Below are 12173 nucleotides of genomic sequence, written 5' to 3'. Positions count from 1 at the left end.
TTGCTGCCTTTTTGTAAGTTCCCACCTAACTCCAGAGCTGCTGTCACCTCAGGGCTGTGTTGCTGCTTTTCAGTCTTCCCACAAGCCATCGCATGTGCAGTCTGCAAAAACTTTGAGAAGTCCTAAATTTGTGCACTTTGGGTTGTCCTAGGAGGAGTGGAACACGGATATCTCTTAGCAGAGAGTGCTCTTCAAAAACCCCTTCATCTGCAAAGTGGGAACTGCTTTCATGCCATGAGTTGCTGGTGAAAATGGCACAGAATGTGGGCAGCAGGGCTGGGAGGCACCAGGAGCCAGATGTGCAGCGAGGGCCACATCTGGAGGGGGTGTGCTGTGACCCCACAGCCAGGCTGGGCTGCCCCAGGGCAAACTGGGGCTGTTGGGCCCCCAGGGCTCCCTTTTGGGAAGCTGCATGGGGCTTGTGCTGAGTCCCTGCAGCCTGTTCCTCACCCAGGATAGGGGCTGGTTAATCTCATCAGTGCAGCACACTCAAATCTGTGCCATCACTGCAGCATTATGGGATGTCACCGTAGGCTGGCCCAGCCTCAGACTCCTGTTTCAGTGGATTTTGTTGCAGGTGCCACCGTCCTGTCTCCATTAGTAGATTAGCACGGTTGAATTTCCCATGTGAGCGCTCCACAGTGTGTCTCATTGTGTTTATTTTGTTCAGGCTGCTTTTCCCTGGGCTTGACAGTGTAATTTGTACAGATCTCTGCTGACTTTTCCAAACCTTCAAACGAGCTTTGTGTTAGCTTGAAGCCAGGACCATTGATAACAGAGATAGAGCAACAGGAGCATTGAGAAGCGAGTGGCACACCCACCAGCCAGGAAGGCTCCCTCACCTCCGGAGCTGCTCCTTGGCAAAAGCTCCATGGTTCAGAGATTTTAATTAGATCAAATCCTCCAGGTGACCAGCCAAGCATTAAAGGCATACCAATTTCTCAATTGTGTCTCTTGCTGTAGGAGTTTTTATAATTTATTTTAGAGAGATGTGACAAAAGAGCTTGGCTATCCCAAATGCGCTGTTCTCCTTGAATGGCACCAGGTCTCCAGCCCAGGGGATGGTCCTTTCAGTGCACTTCTACTCAGCAAAGTGCCTTCCTGCAAGCTGCTTCTCCACCTGCTCTGGTCTCCATTGCCCAGAGGGACCTGCACGTGAAATGGGATCAGGTTTTTGGACATGCTGTTGGGGCATGGCTGTGGCTGCAGGTTTGGCTGGAGATGAATGAGAGCCCTAGTTGTGAGCTGGGGGAAATGGCCTTGGGCCCAGGAGTGGCCTGGGGACAGCTGAAGTTTTAGGGCTTGTGCTGTTTGCCTCTCTTGACTCCCCAGATCAGGGTCCAGGCCATTTCAGAGATGCCATCACTGCACAACATATTGGGGTGGGAAATCACATCCTGTTTTTGCAGGAGACTCTTCTGCACCTCCTGGCATGGGGAGGCTGGGGATGGACTCCTCATGGTGGATGTCTCAGGTCCTACCTGACCCAGGCACTGCAGAAGCTGGTTTACCTCCAGGGATGCTGCAGGGTTAGTACATGGGGGTCTGAGAATTGTGTTCCAAAAATCTGCAGGAGGATGCTGGAGCTCCTGGGTTGTTCCTTCTCCCTCCTGCCCTGTCTGGGCAGTGCCATGGCTGTGCCTGTCTGCTGCAGCAAGTGAGTGAGGAAGGAGAAATCAAAGATGCCTTTCAACAAACTGTTCCCTTTTGTGGCCCTGAGGTCAGCCTGGTATTGCCAGCTGGGAAGTCCCACACCAGTTCTGCTCTGAGCCATGGTTTTAACTCCAAGCTGCTCCTTGCCTAGCACCATTTGGGTCTGGTTTTAGTTTCTTATGACCTTGCTTGCCTGTCTCTCTTGTTCCCTGGAGGTGCAGGGCCGTGGCCGCTCCAGCAGCTCCCTGGGAGCAGTGAGAGCTGTGGGTCTGTGCAGGCTCAGTGACCTTTGTCTGGCACAGAGCAACTGCTGCTTCAGAGCCGAGCAAAGGCTGAAGTGCTGGAGCTGTTCCTGAGTGTGAGAGCCCTGGGATCAGGGATCAGACAGCTGGCACACTGTGCCCTGACTGTGAAAGCCCTGCCAAGGAGGGAGCCTGGAGCATCTGACCTCTCCACCACCTTCCAAGAGGCATTAGAAGTGGGCTCGCAAAGCATCAGTGTGGATGGGGGAATGGTCTGTCTGTGTGTCTGTGTGTCTGTCCGTCCCTGGGCAGCTGCTGACATCTTGACCTGAGGTTTCAACCCGTCCTGGCAGGCAGAGGGGTGGATTTATCCACAGTAGGCCTTGGAGAGGGGCTCTTGCTGTCAGAGGTGTGTGGGTGATCAGCATGCTCCCAGCCAGCGAGGAGAGGGGGGAAGCAGGAGCTGGAATATGAAAGCTGCTCAGGAGTGGATGTGATGTAGAGTGAGAGGGTTCACAGAACCAGGGAGCCACAGGGGAGGGCTCCTTGCCACGGGAGGCCAGGTGGGATGGGGGGCAAGATGAGAAGGCCCAGGTGACCCAGTATACCCTCCCTTCCCCTGCTGCCTTCATTTCAGGTGTGTTTGAGGTGGCTGCAGGGTTTGTACTTTCTCCATAACCATGAGCCAGGGTTGGTGGGAGCTGAGACCAGGCTGGACTGACCCTTGTTCATATCTACTGTGAGGTGGAAATATAATTAAATAGAATCACTGAAGTTGGATAAAACCTCCAAGATCATCCAGTCCCAGCAGTGCCCCATCCCCACCTTGTCCCCACCCAGGGCATTCAGTGCCACCTCCAGCCCTTCCTTGGACACCTCCAGGGATGGGCACTCCAAACCTCCCTGGGCAGTTCCAGTCCCTGAGCACCCTTTCCATGGAGAAATTCCTGCTGCTGTCCACCCTGAGCCTCCCCTGGCCCAGCCTGAGGCCGTTCCCTCTCCTCCTGTCCCTGTTCCCTGGGAGCAGAGCCCGACCCCCCGGCTGTCCCCTCCTGTCAGGGGCTTGTGCAGAGCCACAAGGTCCCTGAGGCTCCTTTTCTCCAGGCTGAGCCCCTTTCCCAGCTCCCTCAGCCTCTGCTGGGGCTCCAGCCCCTTCCCCAGCTCCGTTCCCTGCCCTGGACACACTCCAGCCCCTCCAGGGCTCTCTCAGGAGGGCCCAGAACAGGACACAGCCCTCGAGGTCCCAGCAGTGCCAGCCCTGGGGACAGGCCCTGCCCTGGTCCTGCTGTCACCCCAGTGTTGGTACAAGCCAGGCCAGGGTCTCTCCCACCTTGTCCTGCCCCACTCTGTTGGTGACCTGCCTTCTGCTTTCATCCCCGCAGCAACCCCAAAGTGCAGATCGAAGCCATCGAGGGCGGTGCCCTGCAGAAGCTCCTGGTTATCCTGGCCACAGAACAACCCCTGGCTGTCAGGAAGAAGGTGAGGACTGGGGCTGCACCTCTGGGCAAAGCTGGGTTTGTACTGAGCTCTGTGTAAATGCCCTCAGGACATCACAGACATCTGGAGAGTGGGACCCCCGCTGCTCCCCACAGCGGGTGGGCTTCACTCCCAGGGGGGCCCTGGGTGCCAAGCCACCCCAGCAGCACTGGCTGGTGCCTGCACTCCGCTGGCTCTGTGGGTCCCCATTCAGTGCCAGCAGTGGCACTCAGGTGGCTCTGGCAGCCCGCGGGGACAGGGCACAGACCCACGGCTCCGGGGGGCACAGGCAAGGGTCCCTGTGGCAGCACAGCCACCGTGGGCTGACAGACATGGGAGCTGACGTTTGGAGGAGCTAATTGCTGCAGCCAGCCCCCTGTCCTGCCTTTGGCAGAGGCTGTGGAGCAAGGAGCAGCACCAAGAGCCCCCAGCCAAATGTGCAGCACTGTCCATCGGGCTGGGGGCTCCCTCGCCCCCTCCCTCCCTCTCTCCCTGCCTCCCTGCTGTATTCCCTGGAGCATGAGATCCCATTACCCTCACTTTAGCGTGTGATGCCACCTCTGTAACATCACCTGGCTGCTCCCAAACCCCCAGCCCTGTTTTCCACAGGGACCTCCTGTATGAGGGGTCCAGCAGGGTGGGGGGCCCACTGGCTCTTCCATTTGCCTGTAACGAGCTCCCTAAAAATGTTCCCCTTTAACCCTGGTAAGAGTCCTCCAGCAAGTGCAAGGCTCAGGAGAAGGCTGTGGAACCCCGCTGCATTTGGCCATGGATGTGAGGCGATCTCACAGGACGCTCCATGCTCAGAAACTCCTCCCAGGAGCGCTCGTGCCTCAACCCAGAGCTCCTTTTGGGGTGGAGAGGGATGGCTGGGCATGCAGGGGCTCTCACAGCATTGCTGTGAACCAGAGTAATTCTTTCCAGTGAGCCTGAGTGCATGGTGCTGGCAGCCCCCGGAGAAGCGAGCAGGGTGGGCTCAGTATTGTCCCCTTCGGCACACAGCTGTGGGAGACCCTCCGAGGGTTGAACCCTGTTTGCCGGGAGGACGGAGGGTTTAATTTCCAGTTCCCGTGCTGTGCAGTGTCCTGTGTCTCCGGACTGGATGCCAAGGACAGGCCCTTCCTGCACAGGGCAGCAGCCCCGGGCTCCCGCTCCGACGGATTTTCCGCCCCGGCGCTCAGAGCCGCGCACGGCAGCGAGGCCAAAAGTGCATTTCTTCCCTCCACCCTCCTCTGGCCCACGATTAAAAAGGGAGACAGCAGCATCTCAAATTCACCAGCAGCAAGGCAGAAAATGGAAAATAGAAACAAACGGGAGCGGGGGAGACATGGCTGTCAGCTCGGATCTGTCGGTGCGGGGCCGGCCCGTGTGCCAGGCGCCCACATGAGCAGCGTGTCCCCTGCCCCGGGCGTCCCCGTGCCACCACGGCTGTCACAGCCAGGCAGCCTGACAGCCAGCGGGGCTGGGCTGGGCTGGCCCCTAATTGCCTCCTCAGCCCCATGCCAAGCCCCTGGGGCACCGCTGGGTGTTGGCGTGTGGGGCTGCACCCTGACAAGGCCTGGGACGGGGCCGTGTCCCCTGGCACGGGGGGTATCATTGTCCTCTGACTGTGAGGGCATCACCCCTGGTGTCCAAAGCCCCTCCTAGGGATCGGGCTCTGCTGAGCGCTGCCGGACGCTCCTCACCCCATCCCACGGCCGGGCTCGGTGCCCGTGTTGGAGTGACCAGGGGGAAGTGATGGGGTTGGGTCTGTCAGGGCTGGCCCCTCAGTGACAGCCCAGACTGGGGCTTGGATGGAAGCACCCAAGATTTGGCAGCCTCACAGTGCTGGGGAGGGTTGGGATTGCAAACAGGACTGCTGGAGATGCCCCTCAGCCAGAAGAGGCTGGGATGTATTTTCCGTGGAGCTCCGCACAGATGGGCCGGAGTGTGTTTCTGCTGTCCCCATGGGGTGCCACGAAGAGGGGCTGTGCCACATGGGGTGGCCATAACCACCGTGCTGATTGCCCCCTCTCTCTCCACCAGGCTCTCTTCGCTCTGTCCTCCATGCTGAGGCACTTCCCCTATGCCCAGCAGCAATTCCTCAAGCTGGGTGGCCTCCAGGTTCTCAGGAGCCTCTTCAGGCAGAAGGGGATGGAGCCCCTCCATGTCCGTGTGGTGACGCTGCTCTACGACCTCCTCATGGAGAAGGTGAGAGCTGGGATGGCACCTGGCCAGGCACTCCCCACTTTCACCCCCAAACCCAGCCAGGCCTGGACATCTTCACAGGACAGGGATGAGGAGGAGCCAGCCCACCATCAGTGGGGATGAGTCCCTTGCAGCCCCTTGGCCAACACCTCACGAGTGCCTGGGGGAGCCCAGAGGATCTGAAACCTTTGTTTGGCTTCAAGCCACTGCCACCATTTCCTCCCGAGGGGGTTTTACCAGCAGGACACGGGGGACATGAGTAGGGAATGCTGGCCCTGGGCTGTGGTGTCCAGCCAAGGCCAGGGGACAGGCCAGCACTGCTGTGTCCCTGCCTGCCAGAGCCCTTGGCCTGCTGCACTTCCCTCGCTAGAGCCCAGCCTGCCACGTTCTGTGTTTTATTTTCAAATACCCTGGATTACTGCTGTAAGTGCCAGTTTAAAGCCTGTCTTCCCTTGCCATGGCTTGTTGTTCAGTCTGTGTGTTTCCCTGACTCCAGAGAATGGGAATTAAATCCACTCTGGCTCAGTTTATGGCCAATTTGCCCTGAGGATTATGGCTGCTCTAATACCTGGGTTGCAGGCACGGCAGAGCAGCACCTCTCTGTTAAATCAGTTATTTTCTAGAAGACTTTGTAAAGGTGCAAATTATTTTAGCAGGTGTGAAATCTTATCAGGTGCTGACTCGAACATGATCCTGTCAGCTCTGTGCAAAAGGAGCAGACAGGGGCATTCTGACTCAAACCATTCCCATTTGATCCTGCTGCCCGTTTCCCAGCTGCTCCCCCTGGCAGCCCCATCTGTTCCCTCCTCTGTGGGTCTGGGGCAGGCCCTGCAGATTCTCAGGTTCATGTTGAAACAACGACTTTTAGCTGCTCTTTGGATTGGGAGTGTCATGTCCTGGGTGCTGGGGGGCTGCTGCACGCTGGGGTGGCAGGTTTGGGATGGGCTGGTTGACTGTCAGATGGGTTGGTTTGGGATCATGAACCACCCTGGCAGATCTCAGTGTGAAACAGGAGTCAGTAAGAACAGCTCCTCCTGCCACATTCCTTCCTTTGCACCCCAAATCCTGCCTGCACTTCAACAGGCAGCTCTCAAGAGGACCAGAAGAGGGGAGGTGTCCTTGGTGTTCTTTCCATATCCCTGTCAGGAAATGTCAACAGCCCTTCCACCACCTGGGCGCCAAAGGGCTCACAGGGGGATGTGGCTGTTTCCCTTCCTCCCCTGGTGCTGCTCTGAGCTGGTCTCTCTCGCTGTAAGGGACCAGCCCCCTGCAGAATTTCAGTACTGGGGTTTTCTGGACCAGGCTGGGGGGGAAGGTCTGGCTGTGGCTGGAGGAGACTGAGATCCCCATCTCTGGGAAGAGCAGCACCGAGGGATGATGTTCTTTAGGTACTGCAGGCATCTGTCAGCAGCAAAAAGCATCAGACCAGAGATTTTACAAGTCCTGCCGAGCTTCCTGCCCGAGTCCCCTCCCAGGCTGTGTGACACAGAAGCCCCCAGCCTCTGGGAGTTTTCCAGGGTGGGCAAAGAGCCCCTGCAGCCGGGGAGCCAGGACACAACCTCGGTCTGGTCTTCTGCGGCAAGTCCCCGTCCATGGCAGGTGGTGCAGGACATGCATCCTCCTCTACCGTGTCACCTCCTGGGAGCAGTTCCTCTGACAGGGACATTAATCTGCATTCCACCATTCCCACAGATGCTGCTTGAGGACTCCCAGCACGGAGAGCAGATGGAGGAGAAGATCCAGCAGTACCAGCAGGTCAGGCTGCTGCCGGCGGTGGTGGAGCAGGGCTGGTGTGCCCTGGTGCCCAATCTGCTGGCCATGCCCGAGCACGACACCCGTGAGAAGGTCCTCAAGCTGGTGGGGGTCCTGGTGGCCTTCTGCAGGGAGCACTACCGGGGGGACCCCACCCTGGGCACCACCCTCAGCCTCCTGCGCAGCGAGTACGAGGAGCTGGCGGCCGAGGAGCAGAGGGAAGGGGACAAGGACGGCTACTTCAGGGAGCTCCTCGGCTCTGTAAACACCATCATCCAGGAACTGAGGTGAAACTGAGGCTTCAGTCCAGTTCAGGGAATTCAGGGTGACAGCAAGTTTGGACGGTGTAGGTGCACTCTGGAATAAACTGCTGGACTAAACGAGAGCCCAGCACTGTGTGTCAACAACTTCGTTATTAAAATAACTCGGGGCGTGGGGAATGTCTTGTTTTCATGGGATACTGCTGGAAAAAGAGGTGTGCAGTGGAGGGAACAAGCCGGGGGCTCAGCTGGGGAATTTGGGATGTGCAGAAAGGAACAAGCAGTGTTCCTGTGTGGGGGGGTGTTTGTGTCACTCCCGGGAGGGGGTGTGTGAATCCCTGCACTGCCTCCAGGCCTGGCAGAGCTCAGCTGGCCCCTTCTATTCCCTAGCCTTTGCAGGGCTTTGCCACCACCAGGGATGGGCACAAATGCCACCAGATCCATGCCCTCCTGTGACCCTGCAGCCACCAGGCTTTGTGCTCAGATGGCTTTGTGGCTCCCATGTACAGTGTGTCACTTGTCACTGTTAAATAGCAGGGCTAATTATAACTATTGAATCTTTTTGGATCTTTTTCTTTCTGGGGTTTGTTCAGGCTGTTTTGATGGCATTTTTTTTTCTGTTTTTCTCTGAAATGCATTTCCCAGCCAGCCTTGCCAAGGCTTTGCTTTGTAGGTTTAAAAAAAAAATAAATCTGATGATAACAGCCAGGACAAGCATGGGAAGAGGCTTTTCTTCTGGAAACCTGAGCCTCTGGGGCAATGCCAGCTGAAGCAGGGATCCAGCAGAACTGGAGGGGGATCAGCACAGGGATTTCTCAGGCCCTGCGTGGCCTTGTCACTGTGTCACAGCTGGATTTAAGGTGAGGATTGTCAAACACCTCCTTAGGGGGTGAGCCAGAGAGAAAACCACCAGCAGCCCTCCCAGTCCAACCCCAAAGCCAAAACCCTACTTGCTCCTCCTAAAAGTCTTAAACCAGACAAGTTTTTGGGCAGATGCTCACTGGGGAAGCCTGTGCTGGCCCTGGGGATGGAGGGGTGCCCGTGGGCCTCCAGGGCAGCTCTGGAGGGAGCAGGGAGTGGCTCCTGGTCAGTGCTACTCAGTGCCAGCCCTGGGACGGCCCCTGTGGCCTGGGATGGCAGCAGGCAGTGCCTGTGTCCCTGGGAAGGTTCTGGTGATCCCCCAGGCTGCTTCCCACACACTGACACAGCCAAGGATGTGGAGCACTGAAAGGAGGCCAAAAAATGGTAACAGATAATTTCCTGGCAGTGCCGCTGAGGCCCTGGGCCCTGGCAGGGCAGGCGTGGGGCAGAGGCTGTGTGAGGCTGGGCAGTGCTGGCACTCGGGGACCTCACCCCCACCCCGTGGCCCCCTGCTCAAAGGGCTCCGGGCTCCGCAGGGGGGTCAGAGCCCAAGGAAAGGTGGCCAGAAGGGAGCCCTGGGCTGTAGCCACCCCCTCTCTGCAGCTCCTGCAGGTCTCAGGGGTCATGTCTGAGCACTGCCAGTGCAGCCGGGCAGTGGCACGGGAGGTGGTGACAGCCACGGAACCTCAGAGGGCACCAAGAGCTGCGCCAAGGGCAGCTGTGGCCAAGGCTCCGCCTTGGGGGCTGCAGCCCAAAGAGGAACGTCCTTCCTCTCTGTGCACGCCCTGTGTCCCCAGAGGGTGACAGAGAAGGGCAGGCGAACCCTGGGCTGCTTTCCCTGGCCATAAATGCCAGCCCAGGCCAGTGTCCCCACTAATGACAGGTTTGCATCCTAAATGGTGCTGCTGGTCCACAGCCCGGGGTAATCACAGGGCTGCTGCAGCTGCCTGGCACTCTCCCAGCAGGGCCAGGGCCAGGGCCAGGGTCAGAGCCAGTCTTGCCCCAGCCCCTCTGCAGAGCCAGGCCCCTGTGCTGGGAATCCCCCAAATTCCTGCAGCCTCCCCCAGGCACAGAGCAAGGCAGGGCTGGAGGGGCCCTGGGGTGGGGGTCCCGGGGTAGATGGAAACCTTGGGCAGGGCTCACTGCGCCCCCTCTCTCTGCAGGTGTAGGAGGTGGGACAGGCACTTCCATCCTTAATTTTGGAGCCAACAGGGTCCCCCCATTTCTCCAGCTTCAAGAGGGGCTCGAGCATTAAGCGCTGGAGTCACAGAGGTGGCCAGGCCAGGAGCTGCACCCACCAGAGCATCAGCAGGGCTGTGCTGGCTCAGCAAACCAAAACCCCAAACCCCGGCCCCCTTTGGGCAGAGAGGAACTCGGGGCAGAGCCCAGGGGCCGTGTCTCCCTTGCGACACTCCGCAGCCTCCACCATCCGCAGCTCGGGCAGGGCCTGAGCCCTCAGCGCTGGAGCAGCTGATGTGTCTTAATGGATTTTTCCTTTTCTCACCCATTTGTTGGGGTTTGGAATGCACTCGCCCCTCCCCGTATCCTCGAATTGTGTATTTGAGGTTGGGCAGCCGTGGCCCGGCCGGGAGCCAGCCCCGTGTAGGCAAACAGAGCTCGGGGTGTCCCGCTGCCCTCTCCTGTCCCGCTGCCCGACACACGCCAGAGGCGCTGGGAGCGGCGAGGGCTGAGTGGGAAAGGCGCTCATTAACGGGCAGTAAATCGTGGCACGGAAACTTCGCACACAATTAAAGCGGCATAAATTCAACGTGGCTCCATTCACCGCGGAATTGAATTAAGAGCACTTGAAATCTGGAATAAGACTTATCTCCTGAGGATTTAATGTGGTTTCACTAATACACTTTAGAAGATAACGTGGGTTCATCTTCCTGAGATCCCTGCCCTGCCAGGTCTGCCGGGCTCTGCACAGTCTCAGCAGAGCTGCTGTCCCGCCGCACTGCAAAAACCTCCCCAAATCTTCTCAAATCACTGCGAAGGAGCCCCCCAACCCCTCCAGCGAGTTCCGGCGTGTTCCAGCGGTGCCTGGGGAGCAGCCGTGGGAAATCCCCCAGCCCATCATCCCTGTCCGAAGCCGCGGTGGGTGCCCCCATCTCCACGGAGGCTGGGGATGGGGAAGGTGGGCTCGGCTCCTGGCCGCAGCCCCCGGAGCTCTCCCGCCCCTTCGCTCCCTCCCGAGCATCGTGCTCCCGCAGCGACAGCGACGGCACGAGCCCTTCCTCGGCTCTTAATTACAGGGCGCAGTAATTACTGTAATTCTCTTCAATTGGCTCCCTAATAAAGTCACAGCTTCGCTGGCGGCCGGAGCCCCTCGCTGAGCCGCTGGCCGGGCGCCGCTGTCACACGGCGGGCTGGAACTCCGCGACACGGCGGGATGGCCTTTGGCTTTCCGGGCTCCGGAGCCACCGGGGGCTGGGCCCGAGCGATCCGGAGGGGCCGGGGGCAGCAGGAGCCGGGGCTGGGCTCGCTCCGGGATGAGGAACTGCCCTGCCCTGCCCCGCTTTGCCCCGGGATCCGCCGCTCCCCAGCGCCGGTGTCACCCCCGCGTCCCCAGCTACCGAAACTGGCGTTTTGTGACACAAATCCCCCCCTCCCCAGGGGACGGGCGTTTCCTCCCCTCCAGCCGCCGCGGTGCACTCCTGAACGGAGCAATTAAACGCTGCACCAATAATGATCCACCTCGATGCCCTTGTCGGCTCCAAACCCAAACGCAAGTCCCAGAGGAGCAGTTCTCGGTACGAAAGAAACGCGAGTTGAGGTTTTTTAGCCTCCTGTCCCCATCGTGTTCCTGCTGCTCCTGCACCCTCCCCCTGGGGCTGCAGCTCTCACCAGGGGAGCCACGTTTTAATTTCTTGTTGCTCAATGTTTGCAGCATAAATTAAACTAATATGTCTTTAAATGCTAAATACGTGTAAATTTGTCTGCACATCTTAATAAAGGTTGTTTTTTAAGGCTCATTAATAGACTGTACCGGCGAGGAGGCATTGGATGTACTCCCTAAACAGCCCAGGAAATGTCACCTTTAAGAGAATACCAGGAGAAAAAAAAAACCCCATACTGTATAAATTCAGTTAATAATTATCTCTAAAAGAAGACCTACAGCCTGTTAACCCCCAAACGGCAGTGGAGCACAGCTCCCCCTCTAAGGCTGTTTACATGTTAAGGCTATGTGAAAATAGCCTATAATTCTGTTGTTTAACAGCAGTACTCCAGAGGCTAAAATGCTTGAAAACATAATACATTCGGCAAAAAAATATCAAAAACTATTTAGCTTAATTCCGATCGGCGTTACAGTAACATGACAGCAATAACCTTAATACACTAAATTATGAGCTGATTGAGATAAATAAAATTATTTCAGTGCCAAGGCTCAGCTCTACAACGGAGCTGCACTTTAGACATTGACTCCAGCCCAGGCTTTTCCAGCTCCACAGGAACAGGCACCGCTTCCCTGCACCCGACTCGACTGGGACGTGTGAAACACACTGAAATTCATAAAATTTAAATAAGACAGCGAAATTATACCTTGTAGCTATAGTTATCACAAATAATGTACAGTCTAAATTGCAGCCTGAGCAAACATGATTTCCTGGGTGCCTCTGGAAGCCCAAGGCGGGATGCGGAGCAATTATGAGGAATGAGCACAAAGCTGATTTGCATCTGAATGGCGAGGGGGGAGCGCGAGGGGCGGGCCGGGCCCGCTCCATTCACAGCACCACAATGC

The 12173-nt window shown here is 57.7% G+C and overlaps 1 protein-coding gene across 3 annotated transcripts in view; it reads left to right on the top strand.

The window, feature by feature from the left end:
• SIL1 (SIL1 nucleotide exchange factor) overlaps window positions 1-7700 on the top strand; it is a 93565-nt gene extending 85865 nt beyond the window's left edge. For all 3 annotated transcript variants that reach the window (XM_066328875.1, XM_066328873.1, XM_066328874.1), the window contains 3 exons: window positions 3278-3374; window positions 5397-5561; window positions 7251-7700. In XM_066328875.1, coding sequence (XP_066184972.1) covers window positions 3278-3374; window positions 5397-5561; window positions 7251-7601 — 613 coding nt within the window. In that variant the 3' untranslated portion in view covers window positions 7602-7700. The remainder of the gene's footprint in view (window positions 1-3277; window positions 3375-5396; window positions 5562-7250) is intronic.
• The last annotated feature ends 4473 nt before the right edge of the window (window positions 7701-12173 follow it).

This window comes from Sylvia atricapilla, chromosome 14 (assembly GCF_009819655.1).
Source record: "Sylvia atricapilla isolate bSylAtr1 chromosome 14, bSylAtr1.pri, whole genome shotgun sequence".
Classification (NCBI taxonomy): domain Eukaryota; kingdom Metazoa; phylum Chordata; class Aves; order Passeriformes; family Sylviidae; genus Sylvia; species Sylvia atricapilla.
The sequence above is the reverse complement of the archived record's forward strand: the minus strand, read 5'-3'. Positions and strand labels throughout refer to the sequence as shown.